General features: G+C 63.0%; 1 protein-coding gene across 1 annotated transcript; it reads right to left on the bottom strand.

Moving 5' to 3' along the window:
* Nucleotides 1-4,334: 4,334 nt before the first annotated feature.
* On the bottom strand, nucleotides 4,335-14,941 carry RAB5IF (RAB5 interacting factor). Its single transcript, XM_068167323.1, has 4 exons — nucleotides 14,757-14,941; nucleotides 11,079-11,182; nucleotides 6,660-6,789; nucleotides 4,335-6,046 (listed from the first exon to the last, which is right to left on the bottom strand). Exons 1-4 carry the CDS (start codon nucleotides 14,883-14,885, stop codon nucleotides 6,005-6,007), a joined length of 405 nt encoding a protein of 134 aa, XP_068023424.1. The 5' UTR covers nucleotides 14,886-14,941; the 3' UTR covers nucleotides 4,335-6,004.
* Between the last annotated feature and the right edge of the window lie 4,445 nt (nucleotides 14,942-19,386).

Raw genomic sequence — 19,386 nt, 5'->3', positions numbered from 1 at the left:
CTCAGTGTGCACTTGCAGCCCAGAAAGCCAACCAGAGCCTGGGCTGCAGCAGGAGAAGTGTGGCCAGCAGGGCAAGGGAGGTGATCCTCCCCCTCTGCTCAGCTCTGGGGAGACCCCACCTGGAGTACTGCCTCCAGTTCTGGAGCCCCTATGACAAGAGGGATGTGGAGGTGCTGGAAGGTGTCCAGAGAAGGGCCACAAGGATGAGCAGAGGGCTGGAGCTGCTCTGCTGTGAGGACAGACTGAAGGAGTTGGGGCTGTTCAGTCTGGAGAAGAGAAGGCTCCCAGGTGACCTCATTGTGGCCTTCCAGGATCTGCAGGGGGCTCCAGGAAGGCTGGGGAGGGACTGCTCAGGATCTCAGGCAGTGATAGGACTAGGGGGAATGGAATGAAGCTGGAGGTGGGGAGATTCAGGCTGGAGGTGAGGAGGAATTTCTTCCCCATGAGAGTGGTGAAGCCCTGGAATGGGTTGTCCAGGGAGGTGGTTGGGGCCCTGTCCCTGGGGGTGTTTAAGAGCAGGCTGGATGAGGCTCTGTCCAGCCTGATCTAGTGTGGGGTGTCCCTGCCCATGGCAGGGGGGTTGGAACTAGATAATCCCTGTGGTCCCTTCCAACCCTGAATGAAACTATGATGTGGCCTCAGCAGGGCAGAGCAGAGGGGCAGCAGAACCTCTCTCAACCTACTCACCACAGCCCTTCTAATGCACCCCAGGATACCATTGCTCTTCTTGGCCACAAGTGCCCATTGCTGGCACATGGTATCCTTCTGGCCACCAGCACCCCCAGGTCCCTCTCCTCTGTGCTGCTCAGCCAGCAGAGTCTCCCAGCACAGAGCCAGGTGGCTGCAGGCAGAGCCCAGCCTGAGCCATGGCTGAGCTCCCATTTGGCAGAGAGTTTTGATTGAAGCCCACAGGGAGCAGGGCAGGCCTGGCTTGCTTGGGTGCTTGCAGACGGCCTCAGACATTTCATTTGGCCCCTGCCCTGCTTCCAGAGGTTAACCTGAAAACCAGCAGCAGAGCAGCTGGGAGATGGAAGAGGTTGTTTCCTTGTGGGCTGAACAAAAAAGGGTTGTGCAAACTCCTTCCCTGCCACGGCAGCCTCCTCTGCCTCTCAGCTTGGCACAGGCACTCGGCTGCTCTGCTGCCAGGTCTCACTCTGCTCTGCCCTGGCCATCTGGTGCTTTGGGAGACAGGGCAGGGTGAGTGCTGGGCTCTTTGGCTCTGGGGAAGTCACCGGAGAGGGACATCTCCTGCTTCCTCATCCTGCAGCTAATGCCTCCTGCCCTTCCCTGTGGTGAGCAGCTCCACTGGCTCAATGCTGCTTAGCACAGGGACATGAATCCTTCCCTTGCCGCGGCAGTGGCAGGGTTTTGCTAGTGCCCCCCAGCAGGCTCAAGGGCATGGTGGGCACTGCCAGTATGAACTGCAGGGAGAGCACAGGTCAGCCTTTTGCAAGCCAATGCCAGCCTGCTGCATGTGCAGACATCTCTCCAGTTTCCCACCCCCAGCAGCTGGAGCTGGAGCTGGTCCCCTCCCCACCAGAGCAGCTCCAGCAGGGCCAGGAGCTTTGTGTGTCCTGCACCCTGCTCCTCCCCTTCGCCTGGCAGAGCATCCTCGAGGTGCCACAGCCTGGTGTGGGCAGGCACAGTGCTGCCCCAGTCTCAGCAAACACTGGCCCCAGCTGCTAGGTCTATTTGTGGCTTAACAGTGCTTGAAGGCAGAGCTCTGCTTCCTGCTGCTTTGACATCCCTGCTTGCCCCAGAGCAGCCCAGCCTCTGACAAACCAAACCAGATCAGCTCTGTCACCGGCAGGCAGCTGAAGGCTGGCAGCTGAGGGCAGAGCCTCTGCCAGCCTGGAGATCAGCCTGGGGAAATGCAGAGATGGTGACACCTCCAGAGGTGGCAGAGGCTCCTCAGTGGCCTCCTTCCAGCCCCAAGCAGCCCCTGCTCCCTTGGAGGGCATCCCAAGCACTGTTCAGGACAAGTGACATCAGCAACACTCCTGTGCTGGCCCAAGCCCACAGGTGGCAAATCTCAAACCATGCTGCATGGCCCCTGCAGAGCCTCCCCGGGGGGGGCAGCTGCTGGCTCAGCTGTGCTCTGACAGCTCAGTGTTGCCACAACACCAAGTGCTTTCTGCTCGAAGCAAAAGTCCTGTGCCCAGCCCTGCAGCCTTCAAGAGGGACATGGATCTGTTGGAGGGGTCCTGAGGAGGCCACAGAGATGATCAGGGGGCAGCAGAACCTCCCCTGCTCATTTCCCAGCTCTGTGGTTCCCAGCCCTACCTGAGGGCTGTGGCAGAAGCTGGTGTAAGGGCTGCTGAGCAGTCAGGATAGATCCCACTCTGGTGGTCACCAGCACCCTGCTCACTTTGTGCTGGGCTCGACCTGAGCCTCTCCCTCTGCTCTGCTCAGCCCCCACCTGCAGCACTGCCTCCAGCTCTGGGGCCCCCAGCACAAGGAGGACCTGGAGCTGCTGGAGAGGCTCCAGAGGAGGACACAGAGATGCTCAGAGGCTGCAGACCCTCCCCTGTGGGGCCAGGCTGGGAGAGTTGGGGCTGTGCAGCCTGGAGAAGAGAAGGCTCCAGGGAGACCTCAGAGCAGCCTTGCAGGACCTGAAGGGCTCCAGGAGAGCTGGGAAGGGACTCTGGCCAAGGGCTGGGAGTGCCAGGCTGAGGAACAATGGCTTTGAGCTGGGAGAGGAGAGACTGAGAGTGGAGAGGAGGAAGAAATTGCTGGGGAGAGCCTGGCACAGGCTGCCCAGGGAGGCTGTGGCTGCCTCCTGCCTGGAGGTGTTCAGGACCAGGCTGGATGAGGCCTTGAGCAGCCTGTGCTGGTGGGAGGGGTCCCTGCCCATGGCAGGGGGCTGGAGCTGGCTGAGCTTTGAGCTCCCTTCCAACTCAACCCATTCTAGCCATCCCCCTGCCCTCCCAGGTGAGTGCAGAGCACACCATACTCACTGTGCCAGCACCAGAGCTGCTGCCCCAGCCCTCTGCCCCGCTGCAGCCTCTGGCCCTGCCAGCTGCTGCTCTCCTGTCCTCCTGGCACTCAGCTTTATGCTCTCTGCTAGACCATTCCTGTGCCCATCTCTCAAGCCTCTGCCACAATCCCTTCTTCCTACAGTGCTGCTTGCTGCAAGATGCTCAGCTCTGTGCCACAGGCTGCCACAGCCCCTTCAGCTCCCTGCCACTAATCCTTTCTTCAGGCCAGAGGCCACAGCTTTAGCTCTCTTGGTGCTCATCACTGGGGATCCCTGCCCCCAGCCCCGGGGGGGGGATCCCTGCCCCCAGCCCCAGGGGGGATCCCTGCTCCCAGCCCCGGGGGGAGGATCCCTGCCCCCAGCCCCGGGGGGGGATCCCTGCCCCCACAGCCCCGGGGGGGATCCCTGCTCCCAGCCCCGGGGGGAGGATCCCTGCCCACAGCCCCGGGGGGGAATCCCTGCCCCCAGCCCCGTGGGGGAATCCCTGCTCCCAGCCCCGGGGGGGATCCCTGCTCCCAGCCCCAGGGGGGAATCCCTGCTCCCAGCCCCGGGGGGGATCCCTGCTCCCAGCCCCAGGGGGGAATCCCTGCTCCCAGCCCCGGGGGGAATCCCTGCCCCCAGCCCCGGGGGGGAATCCCTGCTCCCAGCCCCAGGGGGGATCCCTGCCCCCAGCCCCGTGGGGGAATCCCTGCTCCCAGCCCCGGGGGGGGATCCCTGCCCCCAGCCCCAGGGGGGATCCCTGCCCCCACAGCCCCGGGGGGGATCCCTGCTCCCAGCCCCGGGGGGAGGATCCCTGCCCACAGCCCCGGGGGGGAATCCCTGCCCCCAGCCCCGGGGGGGAATCCCTGCTCCCAGCCCCGGGGGGGATCCCTGCTCCCAGCCCCAGGGGGGATCCCTGCCCCCACAGCCCCGTGGGGGAATTCCTGCCCCCAGCCCCGGGGGGGAATCCCTGCTCCCAGCCCCGGGGGGGATCCCTGCCCCCAGCCCCGGGGGCACCCATTACATCAGAAACCTTGAGAGGTTAAAAACTCAGAGCTGAGCAGCTGCAATCCCCAACTTCTTTACCAGGAGCCTTCAAGATCTCTTCTGCATGAGCCTCCTCAAGGGCTTGCAGGGAGGCAACCTGTGGCTTCCCCTGCTGAAGCAGCTGCTGGAGCAGGGAGCTAAGCATCAGCTGCTGCTCCCACTGCAAATGCTTCTGGCCCCTTGTAAAAGCACAGGACTGAAGCCTGCAGCACAGGAGACCTGAGAACCCCAAAGAGCTGCTGGCTTAGGCATTAGGAGGACTCCAGCTGTTAAAGGCAGGCCCCAGCCCCACCACCTCCCCCAGAGCAGAGGATACAGGAGCTGCACAGCGGACGAGCCAGGAGACCTTTATTACAGCATCTCAAGGGTACAGTGGATCACTGAGGGCTGGGGGCAGCGAAGATGCAAACAGAGGCCAGCAGGAAAGGGGGACCTAGAGCTAGCAGATGATGCAATTCCTGTGGGAAATGAATGCTTTCAGCTGAAAGAAAAGAAAAGATCAGACTAAAAGACTGAGCAAGGCTGGGGACAGGGAGGAGAACACAGAGCAGTTTTTATTGGAGCTCATTCACTCAGACTGGCAACTCACAAGCAGCAGAAGCTGTCTGCTACTGCACCCTCCCCTTGGCATCCCAAGGGCCCACTCTAGCCAGGTGTGTTTGTTCCACTAAGGACAGACAGTGCTCTCCCTGCTGAGAGGGGAGGCCTGCCCTGGCTGCTGAGCCTGGAGCCCTAGCTGAGCACTCAAGAGGTTCAGGCCCTGGCTCTGCACACTCACGTGCGTGGACTTGCAGCAGGCAGGAAGCGATGCAGACTGTCAGCAAGAGCACACTAGGACTGCCAGCTCCTCACTGTAAGGCAGCTTTGGGTCAGGACTCTTTAGGCCAGGACTCTTCCCAGGTGCCTGAGCTGTTGTTCAGAAAAGCAAGGCCCAGCTGGCACCGAGCCTGCGAGGTCCTCTAACAGTAACAAGGGCTGTGCGTGTTTGCCAAGGACTGCTGCTGGCAGACACCTCCTCCAAAGGGGCTGGAAGCAGAGACTCCTCCAGTGATGCACCCAGAGGGCATGACCAGGGAGGAGCTGAGCTGTGCTCACCTCCCAGAGCAGAGCCTGTGTGCTCTGCCTGATCTGCAAGCCAGCAACCCTGGCCCGAAGGTTAATAGCTGCCTCGCTTGTGTCCGAGCCTCCTACACCTAGCAACGAGGAGCAGCTGGACTCAAGAGCTTAAAAAAGGAAATTAAAAGTCATTCAAATGCTGAACACTTCAAAGGGCTTCTCCAGGCTGAGTGTCCTTCAAGACTACTACACTCTGAGGTATGTGATGGCAGCTTAGTAGTCAGGCTGGCAAACTGCAGCGGAGCTCCTCAGCCTCCTGGGTTAACCAAATCCACCACAACTCCTTCCAGCAAACTGCCTCAGACTTTGTCTGCAGCAAAGACCACTCAAGAACTCTGCTCAGCAACTGATTTGGAAGTAACCCAAACACTACCAGGAATGGCACCCAGACAGTCTGTGTGCCCAGTCCAGGCTGAGTGCTGCAGGGAGAGGCCAGGGCTGGCCGCTCGGCTCCTGGCTGCCGCAGAGCCTTCCTCCCATCTCCCCTGCAGCTGCTCTTTAAAAGCCAGGTCCTAAAGGACAGCAATGGAAGACAAGTCAGGATTTAGGGCTAGACTCCCAAGAGGAGGGCAAACACACATTAAATTAACAGATTCAACCTTCAGCACACAGGAGTTGCTCAAGAGGTCCTGGCTAGAGTCACAGCAAGTTCCACATCTGAGCGCTCCCGAAGCACTTCCAGGAGTTCCAATGGCTTTTTAGTAAGAGTTCCATAATCACTGGGAGTATAAAATGGAGACTTCTCTGGCAGAAGAGTTGGGGCTCTCCCACTGGGCCAGCAGGGGGTGGCCTGGACTCCCCCCACCTTCCCAGCAGGCCACTACAGGCTAGGACTGATTCCAATCTCGATTCCCTGGCGAGCGATGGAGCAGGCTGCAGGCTGCGTCAGTCATAGTGGATGGCAGTGTAGAAGATTATCCAAACCACCTGGGGAGAGGAAGGGAAGGTCACCTGGATGCTTCTGGAGAGGCTTCAGGCACTGAAGGAAGCCTCAAGCTCTCAGCAGTGGCCTGGGGACTGCATTCCACCTGTGAGCTCGGCTCAGAGAGCTGTTAGGGTCACCACGAGCAGCGGTGTGCAGCCTCGGCTCGGGGGGTGACGAACTTCTGCACGTGGCAGTCCCACCAGTGCCAGCCCCAGTGCGAGGGCTGAGTGGGTTCAGAGACTGGGGGAAGGGGGGAGAGGGCACACCAAACACTCAACCCCCCACCCTGGGTTTAAGTAGCTCTGGATGGAGCTCCACCAGGATGCCTGGGGCAGAGGATGGGAAGACAAAGGCTGAGTGGTAGATGCAGAGAGAGAGCTGCCTGCCCCCACATCCTCTCCCAGACAAACCCCAGGCACTCATCCCCTACTTCAGAGCCAGCAGCCATCAGACTGGGGCATTTTCTTCCCCAGCCAACAGCACTAAGTAGATGATGTCAGCACATCTCTCTCCTGTCAGTGCCCCACCTCACCTGCCTCTCCTCCAGGCCTTCTCCCTCAGGACCTGCACCACCCCGACTCCCCAACCAGCTCAGAGGAAGCAAAGAGGCATTACCAGAAACAGTGCAAAAGATGTCATGAATCCTTCCTTGGTGAGCTCCCATGTCCCACCATACTCCTCCTCATCTATCTGCTGGAAGCTGCTGAAGTAGAGGTACAGAACACCAGCATTGATCAGGCAGAACCTGGGAGGAAGAGGTTAGAAGCATTGAAACTTCAGTCTGGAGAAGAGAAGGCTCCCAGGTGACCTCATTGTGGCCTTCCAGGATCTGAAGGGGGCTCCAGGAAGGCTGGGGAGGGACTGCTCAGGATCTCAGGCAGTGATAGGACTAGGGGGAATGGAATGAAGCTGGAGGTGGGGAGATTCAGGCTGGAGGGGAGGAGGAAGTTCTTCCCCATGAGAGTGGTGAAGCCCTGGAATGGGTTGTCCAGGGAGGTGGTTGGGGCCCTGTCCCTGGAGGTGTTTAAGGCCAGGCTGGATGAGGCTCTGGCCAGGCTGATCTAGTGTGGGGTGTCCCTGCCCATGGCAGGGGGGTTGGAACTGGATGATCCTTGTGGTCCCTTCCAACCCTGACTGATACTGTGATACTATGACACTATGAAACAGGCTGCCCAGGGAGGTGGTGGAGTCACCGTCACTGGGGATGTTCAGGAGGAGACTTGAAGGGGTGCTTGGTGCCATGGGTTAGCTGTTTAGGTGGTGTTGGATTGGTTGATGGGTTGGACACGATCTTGAAGGTCTCTTCCAACCTGGTTTATTCTATTCTATTCTACCCTGGGGATAGAGGCTGCAGGGACTGATGGAGAGGGGCCAGAGGAGGCCATGGAAATGCTCAGGGGGTTGGAGAAGCTCTGCTGCAAGGACAGGCTGAGGGAGCTGGGGGTGTTCAGCCTGGAGAGAAGGCTTCAGGGAGACCTAATAGCAGCCTGCCTGTACTGAAGGGGCTACAAGAAGACTGCAGAGGGACTGTTCCCAAAGGCCTGCAGGGACAGGCCCAGGGGCAATGGCTTCAGAGCAGAGCAGAGCAGATTGAGCTTGGATGTGAGGAACAAGTTCTGCCCCAGGAGGCTGCTGGAACACTGCAGCAGGCTGCCCAGGGAGGTGGCTGAGGCTCCATCCCTGGAACTATTCCAAGTGAGGCTGGAGAGGGCTCTGGGCAGCCTGCTCCAGGGGAGGATGTCCCTGCTGGGGGCAGGGCTGGGACTGGGTGAGCTGTGGAGCTCCCTTCCAGCCCAGACCTATGATTCCACTCATCATGCAGTGTGGCAGTCAGACCCCTGCCATCCCCAGCAGAGAGGAACTGCTCCCACAGCACTTCCCAGGCAGCTCAGCCACTTCCACAGGAGAGCAGCTCTAGGTCAGCTGGCCAGAGCATGCCAGGCCTGGATGGGTTCACCTCACCAGGCACAACCTACTCCTCAGACGCAGCAGGGAGTCATCTAAAGCAGCAGAGGTGCAAGCCCTGACTGGCAGCAGTCCTCTCCCACACAGAATCCAATGTCCCTGCATGCTGCTGGGCTGTGAGAGGAAGAGGGAAGCCTCAGACTCAGTGCTCAGTGCTAGCTCCCATGGTCCCCAGACCAAACACAGTGACTCAGGGATGGAAGCCAGGGAAGATTTTGGTAGTGGCCTCAGAGCCACAGCACTGGAGCTCAGCCTGAGCCAACTCACTGCTCCCTGCTGTGAGAGTTACACTGCAGTGGAGAGGACAGAAACTGCCTCCCTGACTCTCCTTGGGCACCTCTGGCTTCACCAAAGCCCTCAGGGCTGGGGCAAGCTGGGAAGCCACAGACCCATGTGGTGAGGGAGGCTGTGCAGGAAGGGCAAGCAAAGAGGTGCTGAGCTGAGTGCCAGCAGCAGGCTGTGAGCAGCCCTGTGGCTGCTGCCCACAGCCAAACCCCACACACAGCCCCAGCAGCTTCTCAGTGTGCCACTTCCACCAAATCACTTCAGTTCTGAGGATCATTTAGCACAGGGAGTGGCTCAGGTGGCAGCTGAATGAATGGCTGAGGAAGGACAAAGCTGCTCAGCCACTCCAGCACTTGGGATTTAGCTGCCTGCATGCAGCTGTCCTGTCCCTGTTCCCTTTCCCCACACCTCAGCCTTTCTCCCCCCCTGGAGACACTTGCTGCTACTCCTTCCACACTCCTGCCACAGCCAGGATGCCCAGCAGGAGGGACAAGGTCAGAAGTCCCTTTTGTGAGCTTGAGTAGGCAGAGACTGGGCCCAGGGAGACTGCCCAGAGCAGCCACAGCACCTCCCCAGCCCCTGCTTCCCAGCTCTGCTCTGCTGGCCCTCCACAGGCTTTCAGCCATGCCCCAGGGCCCAGCAAATGTCACAACTCAGAGTGCAGCCTTTGGAGTGCAGTGGGAGGGGTCCCCAGTGCCACACCTCAGTGGGGCCCTTCCAGGCCTTCCTCCCACACTGTGTCCAAAAGGAGAACATCAGCAAGCTGGGAGCAGTGCAGGAGCAGTGCAGGAGCAGTGCAGGAGCAGTGCCAGTGGAGCTTTGCCTGCTTGTTGCCCATGGGCTTTGGTGCAAAGGAAGAACCTCCACCCCTGGAGGTGTTTGCAGCCAGGCTGGAGGTGGCTGTGAGCAACCTGCTGTGGTGTGAGGTGTCCCTGCCCATGGCAGGGGGCTGGGGCTGGCTGAGCCTTGAGCTCCCTTCCAGCCCTGGCAGCTCTGTGCCTCTGTGGTTCTAAGCAGCCTTTTCTTTTCCAAAGAGAAGCTGTCACCCCTGGCACTAACAGCAGCTCCTGAGGAGGGCTCCTGACTCCAAGAGGACTGCCACACCTCCTCCTCCTCCTCCTCTGTGGGCCTTACTTCTTAGGAGGCCACAGCAGGCACAGGACCACAGAATGGCAGGGGGTGGAAGGGACATCTGGAGATGGAGTCCAACCCCTGCCACTTAGAGCAGGTCACACCACACACTGCCAGCCCCTAGGCAGAGCCAACAAAGTCCACAACTGAAGCTCTCCTTCCCTTCTTCTCCCCCTGCCCCCTGAGAGCAAAAGAGCTAATTTCAAAAGCATTACTCAGGCTGAGGAGGGAGAAAGAGGCTGATGAAGATGTGAGGAATTGTATAGACTGCTAGAGGCCAGGGAAGCTTCCCAGCAGGGTCTGGGCAGGTCAGAGCCATGGCCAAGGCTCTCTGGGTGAAGCTCAGCAAGGCCAAGGGCCAGGGCCTGCCCCTGGGTCACAACCACCCCCTGGGGAGCTCCAGCCCTGGGGAGGTGAGGCTGGAAAGCTGCAGCTGGGAGAGGGCCCTGGGGGAGCTGGTTGGCAGTCACTGAGCAGGAGCCAGCAGTGCCCAGGGGGCCAAGCAGGCCAGGGGCAGCCTGGCTTGGGTCAGAAGCAGGGTGGGCAGCAGGGCCAGGAGGTGACCATCCCCCTGTGCTCAGCACTGGGGAGGCCACAGCTCAGTACTGTGCTCAGCTCTGGGCCCTCCCTGCAGGAAGGACACTGAGGGGCTGCAGCCTGTGCAGAGCAGGGCAGCCAGGCTGGAGAAGGGCCTGGAGCCCCTGGGCTAGAGGAGGGCTGAGGGAGCTGGGGGGGTTGAGGCTGGAGCAGAGGAGGCTGAGGGAGAGCTCCTTGCTCTCTGCAGCTCCCTGCAGGGAGGTTGGGGTGAGGAGGGGGCAGCCTCTGCTCCTTGGGGCCAAGGCACAGAGCAGAGGCAATGGTTGCAGGCTGCCCCAGGGCAGGCTCAGGCTGGAGCTCAGGAGATCTTTGTGCCCTGGAAGGGCTCTCAGAGGTTGGCAGAGGCTGCCCAGGGCAGTGCTGCAGTGCCCATCCCTGGGGGGGTTCCAGCAGCTGTGGCCCTGGTGCTGAGGGCCATGGTTTGGTGCTGAGCCTGCAGGGCTGGGCTGGGGGAGCTTGGGGGGCTCTCCCAAGCAGCTCCATTCTGTGGCTGCGATCCTAGGGGTGCCAGTGTCTCTTCCCAGAGGATTCCTTTGATCTGGAAGACTTCAATAACTACATCATCCTGGGGAGAACTTCCCTCTTGCCAAGGATGCTCTCTGCAGCCTCTCAGGAAAGGTTGATCTCTCCAGGGCCTCATTTTTGTTGCTGGTGTTTGAACAGTGCAATATTGTGGAGGTTTGACTCGCTGAGGACAGAGCTGGGGTTGGATTTCCTGTGCTCAGCTGCAGCTGCTGCCTGCTGTGCTCAGGGCTGTGCTGCCCTGCACCTCTGCCTGAGCAGCCCTGCTGGCTTGCTTTCAGGAGAGGCCTGCTGGGAGCTGCTGCCTGCCCATCTTTGCCAGGCTGGGGCTCAGCTGCAGACCTCTGGCTGTGCTCTGTGCCAAGCAGCTGCATTCTGTGACTGTGCTCCTGACAGGCAGGAGCAGGACACAGCGCTGGTTCCGGGGGCAGGGCAGAGAGAAGCTGCGCTGCACAGCTTCAGAGCAGGCACTGAGTGGAGTCTGAGCAAGGGAAGGGGCAGGAGGGAGAGGGAGAGCCAAGGCAATGAACTCACACTGCGATGCCCACGAAGCCCTTGAGGGGAACCACGCCCCAGATGATGCCCAGGATGACTGCGATGATCTGCCGGAACCAGTAGATCACATCCAGGAACTCGTCCTGAGGAGAGAGCACAGGGAGGGGCTGCAGCCAGAGCGTGCCCAGCCCAGGGCAGCACAGCAGCAGCACTGCCTCAGAGCAGCTGGAAGCACCCCCGGCACCATCCGCCCCCCGGCACCATCCGCCCCCCGGCACCATCCGCCCCCTGGCCTGCTCTGCCTCCAGACTGAGCACAGGCTCTGTGCTCCAGTGGGCAGCTGCAGAGCTCAGCAGCCCTCCAGTCCCCTTCTCCACTCAAGATCCAGCTCTGCAAATGCTCACCAGGATGGACTAAGAGGTGACCTCATGGCTGGGGCTAAAGCTGTGCAGCCCAGAGGCTGGAGCCAGGCTCTGCTGGGGGATGCCCAGTGCCAGCCCAAGGGGCAGTGGGGGAAGCTGAGGCAGAGGAAGTGCCATGGACACAGGAGGAAGATTTTTTCCCCCTGTGAGGGTGAGAGAGGCCTGGAGCAGACTGCCCAGGGGGGCTGTGGAGTCTGCCTCTCTGGAGATATTCCAACCCCCCCTGGCTGTGTTCCTGTGTGCCCTGCCCTGGGTGCTCTGCTCTGGCAGGGGCTTGGGCTGGGTGAGCTCTGGAGCTCCCTCCCAGCCCCTGGCACTCTGTGATCCACATTTAATGAACTGGTTATGCTTTAAGGCTGCCACAGCCACTCCAAGTGCCTCAGACCCTCCCTGCCCCAAAGGCTCCAAGTGGCCAATCCTGAAGCCAGCCCTCTGCACTCAGAGCAGCAGGGAGTGGCCACTCCTGGCTGTGCTCAGGGCCAGTACAGCTCTCAGTACTGCAGCAGGGCAAAGGCTCAGGCTTCAAATCAAAGTCCCTGCTGCTCACATCCTCTACTGCAGCCTCCCCAAGGACAGGGCTGCCCCAGCACAGCCCCAAACACCATCAGCCCTCCTGACTTCACTGCAGGATGCACAAAGCTGTGCTGCTCCCTGTGGAGGACCAGGATCCAGGTCAGGTGTGGCCTTTCCCTCACCTTCTACATGTGCCACACATTTTAGCCTTTGGGTCACATCCTGTGGGCAGAGCCTCTCACTGCTCCCCTTGCTAGCTCTGAAACTCCCTGCCCTGCTTCTCAGTGGGGGGTGGCATGCAGCACAGGAGAGCCCCAGCAGCTCTGCAGGCAGCAGCAGCAATGGGCAAGAGAAAGGTAAGAGACTGTGCCTCAGGGCAAGGCAGGGCAGAGTCCACAGCTCAAAGTGAAAGGCAGAGCCAGGGAGCAGAGCTGGCACAGGGGCTGTGTGCCCAGGCCATGCCAGGGATGCAGCAGGGCCTGGGGCACTGCAAGAGCTGAGGGCACCTCCTGTGTGTGCTGCTGGGCAAGGGTGGCAGCAAGAGGCACTGCCTGGGAGCACCACAGCACGCAGGAGGGAGGCACAGCAGCAGAAGGCTTTGCTTGGGCCGAGGGCAGGACAGGCCTGCGGCTAACAGCTCGGCACCAGCGCTGGGAAGCTTTGCCGACAGGCAGGAGCAGCAGATGCAGGCTGAGCACACGCAGGGCGCTCTGTGGGACCCCAACCCCTTCCTGCACAGGAGAGGCAGCAAAGCAGCCCACGGGCAGCCGAAGCACCACTGTGACACTGCTCCTGTGCTGGGACAGACACCCTGACAAGCCTGCCCTCGCTGCTGCCCTTCCCTTCAGCTGGAGTTGCAGATGGATTTATTTCCCCCCCCGCCAGCTTCTCAAAACAGATCACATTTCCAGCTTTCCCACACAGCTTCCCTTTTAATTACAGCGGGCAACCGGTGAGCAGGGCGCAAGCCAAAGCCACAATTAACCGTGGCACATCCACATGAACGCGGCTCCTGTTTGCTTTGGCCCTGCCCCAACCAGCGGCAGCGGCAGCGGCGGCAGCGAGCTGGCTCCGCCGCAGGCTACAGCAGAGCCGAGGAGCCGCAGCAGCCCCCGGGAGGAGCCGCAGGGCAGGGGCTGTGCGCGACACGGGAGCCCCGCGTGGGAGCCGCAGGGCAGGGGCTGTGGGTGACACAGGAGCCCCGCGTGGGAGCCGCAGGGCAGGGGCTGTGGGTGACACGGGAGCCCCGCGTGGGAGCCGCAGGGCAGGGGCTGTGGGTGACACAGGAGCCACGCGTGGTGACACAGGGTAGGGGCTGTGGGTGACACAGGAGCCTGCGTGGTGACACAGGGTAGGGGCTGTGGGTGACACAGGAGCCTGCGTGGTGACACAGGGCAGGGGCTGTGGGTGACACGGGAGCCCCGCGTGGGAGCCGCAGGGCAGGGGCTGTGGGTGACACAGGAGCCCCGCGTGGGAGCCGCAGGGCAGGGGCTGTGGGTGACCCAGGAGCCCCGCGTGGGAGCCGCAGGGCAGGGGCTGTGGGTGACCCAGGAGCCCCGCGTGGGAGCCGCAGGGCAGGGGCTGTGGGTGACACAGGAGCCCCGCGTGGGAGCCGCAGGGCAGGTGCCGTGGGTGACACAGGAGCCACGCGTGGGAGCCGCAGGGCAGGGGCTGTGGGTGACCCAGGAGCCCCGCGTGGGAGCCGCAGGGCAGGGGCTGTGGGTGACACGGGAGCCCCGCGTGGGAGCCGCAGGGCAGGGGCTGTGGGTGACACAGGAGCCACGCGTGGGAGCCGCAGGGCAGGGGCTGTGGGTGACACGGGAGCCCCGCGTGGGAGCCGCAGGGCAGGGGCTGTGGGTGACACAGGAGCCACGCGTGGGAGCCGCAGGGCAGGGGCTGTGGGTGACCCAGGAGCCCCGCGTGGGAGCCGCAGGGCAGGTGCCGTGGGTGACACAGGAGCCCCGCGTGGGAGCCGCAGGGCAGGGGCTGTGGGTGACCCAGGAGCCCCGCGTGGGAGCCGCAGGGCAGGGGCTGTGGGTGACACGGGAGCCCCGCGTGGTGACACAGGGCAGGGGCTGTGGGTGACACGGGAGCCCCGCGTGGGAGCCGCAGGGCAGGGGCTGTGGGTGACACAGGAGCCCCGCGTGGGAGCCGCAGGGCAGGGGCTGTGGGTGACACAGGACCCCGCGTGGGAGCCACAGGGCAGGGGCTGTGGGTGACACGGGAGCCCCGCGTGGGAGCCGCAGGGCAGGGCTGTGGGTGACACGGGAGCCCCGCGTGGGAGCCGCCGCTGGGCTGCAGGAAGCGCTGCGCCCACCCGGGCCGCCCCCAGGCGACAGCCGGGCCCCGCCGGGGCACCGCAGCGCTGCCGATCCCGCAGCCGGGCCATAGCCAACCCGGCGCCGCCGCCGTGCCGGGCGGGGAGGCTTCTCCGGCGCCCTCCCGGGGCTGCGCCGCCCGGCCTGCCGCGGCCCGCTCCTCGCCGCGGCTGCTCCGCCGCTTCCAGCCCCGCTCCCCGCCCGCTCCTCCCCTCCGACGGCGGAGCCTCCCCCGCCACAAAGCCCGGCACGGCGGCAGCGCACAGCCGGGGCCGGGCGGGCAGGTCGCGGCCGCTCCGGCCGGGGCAGCGGCACCGGCGATGGGCGCCGGTACCGCCAGGCGACAGCTACCCCCCGCGCTCCCTCACCGGCGCGGGGACGGGGCGGGGCCATGGGCGGAGACGGCCCCGGGCCCGCACCCGCCGGCGCCCCCCCCGCGGGGCCCCCCCCCCGCCGGGCCCCACCTTGTCGTGCCAGGCGGAGTCGCTGCGCAGCGCCTTGCCCCACACCGAGCCGCGCGCGGCCGCGCCGCCGTTCGACACCGCGTGCTGCTGCGCGTGCGGCGGCTCCTCCCTGCGCCGCGCGCCGCTCATCCTCCTGCGCTCCGGCCCCGCCGCCGGCCCGGAAGCGGCCGCCGCGCACCGTCACGCGCCCGCGCCCCCGCTCCGCCAATCGTGGCTGCGCCTCGCGCCGCACGTGACGGGGGCGGGGGCCGCTCTCCCTACGGCGGGGCAGAGGGGCCAAGAAACCTCGGCGCTCGGCGGGCGGAGCCTGGGCGCGGCGAGGGGCGGAGTTGGCTGGCGTAGAGCCGGCGGCGGGTGCGCGGCGGAGCGGGCTCGTGTCGGTACCGCTCAGCCCTCGCCGCGGAACGGGAGGGGAGCCTCCGCCAGGCCGCTCCGCAGCGGGAGCGTGGGACAGCCCTGGGGCTCCCACGCGCGGCAGAGCCCCGCGCCTGCCCGTGCGCAGCCGGCCGCCACCGGAGCCACCCGCGGGCGTCTTCCGAGAGTCCCCGGGGCTCCTTGCCGGGCAGGGGGTGCGGGGCTGGGGCGCTGGAGCCTGGCAGCCGTTTGCTCGAGCAGACCTTAGGCAGCAGAGCGTTCAGCGTCTGCAGGCAGCACCGATGTGGAGCGATGCTCTCTGCAGCTCCCTGGGAGCAGGCTGCAGGGAGCTGGGGGTTGGGCTCTGCTCCCAGAGATCAGGGCATGGAACTGGCCTGAAATTGTACCAGGGGAGGATGAGGTTAGGGAGGAGGAAAGATTCTCTTTACTGCCAGAGTGGTCAGGGGCTGGCAGAGGCTGCCCAGGGAGGTGGTGGAGTCCCCATGGCTGGAGGGGCTCCAGAGCCCTGTGGCCACGGGGGGGTTGGGTCAGTGGTTTTGCTGAACCTTTTCCAACCAAACCAATTCTCTGAGTCTGTTACAGTGGTGCTCCTGGAAGAGTCTGCAGGTGCAATGTGGAGGCTCAAACATCTGACCCTTTTTTTTGCATTCTTGTCTCCCATTCCTCAGGAAAAGCCATGCTGGGAATCACTTCTTCAGCAGAGGGTGGGCAGGGCCCTTGGCTGGGATGGAGTCACCTCCTCAGGCTGTGCTTTTGTGGCCTGATGGGCAGGGAAGGGCCTGGCTTGGTGGCAGTGGCTGCATTCCCTGCACATGCACGGCTGTGGGCCTGGGGCCTGCTGGGGTGCAGGGTGCTGGGCAGCTCAGCTCAGCAGTGCTGGGGCTGCTGGCAGTGGGGAGGCCAAGCTCCTGCACAGATACTGTGGATGGAGTCTTCCCTCCCCTGCTCGCCTGGGCGCGTCCCTGCTGGCTCTGCCACGTCAGGAGGGTCACTGTTTCACTTCCCTGCTAACGAACCCCAGGCCTCTGGTCCTGCATTCCTCCCTGTTGCACAACCCAGCACACGTGTGAGGTGCTGAGCCGGGCAGCAGCCTGACTGCAGCACTGCGGGAGCAAGAGCCGAGGATCGACCTCGCTGTCAGTTTCAGCAGGACTTGGGAAGCTCCAGGGGCAGACAGAACCTGCCTGAGCCCTGTGTGGTTGTCACAGGGGGAGCAGGCAGTTGAGTCCTTGTCCCAGGCACTCCCAGCCCAGCCCAAGTGGTTTGCATGCAGATTATGCAAGGCACTTTTGGGCTGCAGGAGGATTTGTGCTGCTCCAGCTGTCAGGCTCTGAGCACTCATCCAACCCCCTGGGCATTTGCCATGAGCCAGGGGCTGGTCCCAGTCAGTGGCCCCAAGGTGCATCAGCAGGAATGGGACAGGGAGTGTGCAGTGGGGGTGTCACTGCTGTATCCCTGGCAGGACCTCTGACACCACCCCCCCAATGGCATGACCCTTCTCTGAGGTGCCAGGCCTCGTGTTTGCTGATGACACCAAGCTGTGTGGTGCAGCAGACAGCTGGAGGGAAGGGATCCAGCCAGAGGGACCTGGACAGGTTGGAGGGAAGGGATTCAGCCAGAGGGAGCTGGGCAGGCTGCAGGGAAGGGATCCAGCCAGAGGGACCTGGACAGGCTGGAGAGCTGGGCACAAGCCAACCTCAGGAGCTTCAACAAGACCAAGGGCAGGGTCCTGCAGCTGGCTGGAGGCAATCCCAGGCACAAAGCCAGGCTGGGCAGGGACTGGCTGGAAAGCAGCCCTGAGGAGAGAGCCTTGGGGGTGCTGGGGGAGGAGAAGCTCACCAGGAGCTCTCAGTGTGCACTTGCAGCCCAGAAAGCCAACCAGAGCCTGGGCTGCAGCAGGAGAAGTGTGGCCAGCAGGGCAAGGGAGGTGATCCTCCCCCTCTGCTCAGCTCTGGAGAGACCCCACCTGGAGTACTGCCTCCAGTTCTGGAGCCCCTATGACAAGAGGGATCTGGAGGGGCTGGAAGGTGTCCAGAGCAGGGCCAGGAGGATGAGCAGAGGGCTGGAGCTGCTCTGCTGTGAGGACAGACTGAAGGAGTTGGGGCTGTTCAGTCTGGAGAAGAGAAGGCTCCCAGATGACCTCATTGTGGCCTTCCAGGATCTGAAGGGGGCTCCAGGAAGGCTGGGGAGGGACTGCTCAGGATCTCAGGCAGTGATAGGACTAGGGGGAATGGAATGAAGCTGGAGGTGGGGAGATTGAGGCTGGAGGCGAGGAGGAAGTTCTTCCCCATGAGAGTGGTGAAGCCCTGGCATGGGTTGTCCAGGGAGGTGGTTGGGGCCCTGTCCCTGGAGGTGTTTAAGGCCAGGCTGGATGAGGCTCTGGCCAGGCTGATCTAGTGTGGGGTGTCCCTGCCCATGGCAGGGGGGTTGGAACTGGATGATCCTTGTGGTCCCTTCCAACCCTGACTGATTCTGTGATACTATGTGCCCCAGCTCCAGCCTCCCTCCTGGCACTCCCCATGGCAGCCTGCTCCTGCTCCATGCAGTCACCCTGATGGATGTGGTCAGGTCATGGACACAGGGGCAGGTGGCAGCAGCAGAACCCCAGGGCTGATCTCTCCCAGGACTGCAGCTTGTGTTCAGGGCACGTGAGGAGCCTCTGAAGCTTCCCTGGCCTCTAGCAGATGGCCACAGCCACCCAGCCTGGTGCCACCTGCAGACCCCCTGAGGGAGCCTGGAGGCCCTCAGCCAGAGCACTGCTGAGGACCCTGGGGAGCACAGCCCCCAGCACTCAGCCCTGGGGGACCCCCTGGTGACTGGCACCAGCTGGGGACAGCTCATTCCTCAACACTCTCTGGGTTCAGCCATCAGCCAGGGCAGAGGGCACTGCACCAAGCCTTGTGCCAGGAGTGTCTGCAGGAGATTGCTGGGGCAGAGAGTGGCAAAGGCTTTGCTGAAGTCCAGGCAGGCAATGTCCAGGCCCTTCCCTCATGCCCTGGGCAGCTCACCTTGCTGTAGGAGATCAGAGCAGTCAGGAGCTGCCTTGCACAAGCCCCTGCTGCCAGGGCCTGATCTGCTGCTTGTCTTGTGTGTGCTGTGTGATGGCACTCAGGGTGCCCTGCTCCATCACCTTCCCTGGCACCCAGCTCAGGCTGCCAGGCCTGTAGCTCCCTGGATCATCCTTCCAGCCCTTCCTGTAGGTGGTGTCACATTTGCTGGCCCCCAGTCAGCTGGGGCCTCCCCAGTTAGCCAGGACTGGTGCCAGTGGTGGGGGCCAGGCCCCTCCTCCAGCACGGAGCAAGCTGGGAGCAGCCCCAGGGTGGCAGCTTGGGCTGAGCCCTGGGATTTGGTCTTTTTATTCTGATGCTTTTATTTAGAAGGCAAACCTGGGAGCTCCTGGCCAGGGGCTTGGCAGAGCCCCTGTGCTCTCCTTGGCTGGCCTCTGCTCTGGCACCTCCACGTTGGCCAGAGCCTGGCTCCCCTCACAGCACAGCCTGTCCCCTGGAGGGGGGCAGGCAGGAACCTGCCTCCAGCCAAGCCTGGATGATGCCCCTGGCTCCCTGGAGCCTTGGCACAGATCTTCCAGGCAGCACAGGGCCATGAATTGTGTCACTGCTCATCTCTGCTCTTCACTGTGCTGCCGTGAGCTTGCCCCTGTGCCTGTGTGCTCCATGCTGGCTCCTCCACAGGGCACTGCCACCATGGGAAGTGCCCAGGGGTGGCAGCAGGGTATGGTCCCCAGGCTTCAGCTCCACCTCTCCACAGGCAGTGCTGGAGCTGCCCAGGCAGAGCAGCCCTGCTCTGGCTACCTGCTGTAGGGCTGTCTGAAGCCCTCTCAGAGGTGCTCCTCACATCTCCCTCTCCCACTCACTTGCTGAGCTCCAGCTCCAGAACCTGCAAACCAAAGACAAATCCCCCCCTGAGGTGATGTCTGCTGGGGGACATCACTCTCCTGAGGAGCAGCCCACAGGACCAGGAGCTCCTTTTGGTGACCACAGGGCTGGGATGTGGCTCAGGCTTGCTGATGGGAAGGAAACATGAGCAAGACCTGCGGCCCTGGGGCGGTGTTCCAGGACCAAGGCCTGTCCTGCCTCCCCATCCCTGCACCTCCAGGCTGCAGCTCAGGAGTGGGTCAGGTCCCCCTTCTTCTCCACTCCAGGCCACTTTTCAGGGGCCCTTAGAGGGGCTGCTTGGCAGCATCCCTCTGGGTGCTGGCAGCCTGGGGCAGAGGCAGGCTCAGTGCTGCCTGGAAGGT

The sequence above is a fragment of the Melanerpes formicivorus genome, unplaced genomic scaffold, assembly GCF_026170545.1.
Source record: "Melanerpes formicivorus ecotype bairdi unplaced genomic scaffold, bMelFor1.0.p_v2 SCAF_115, whole genome shotgun sequence".
Taxonomy (NCBI): domain Eukaryota; kingdom Metazoa; phylum Chordata; class Aves; order Piciformes; family Picidae; genus Melanerpes; species Melanerpes formicivorus.
This window is presented reverse-complemented; position numbering and strand designations above follow the sequence as displayed.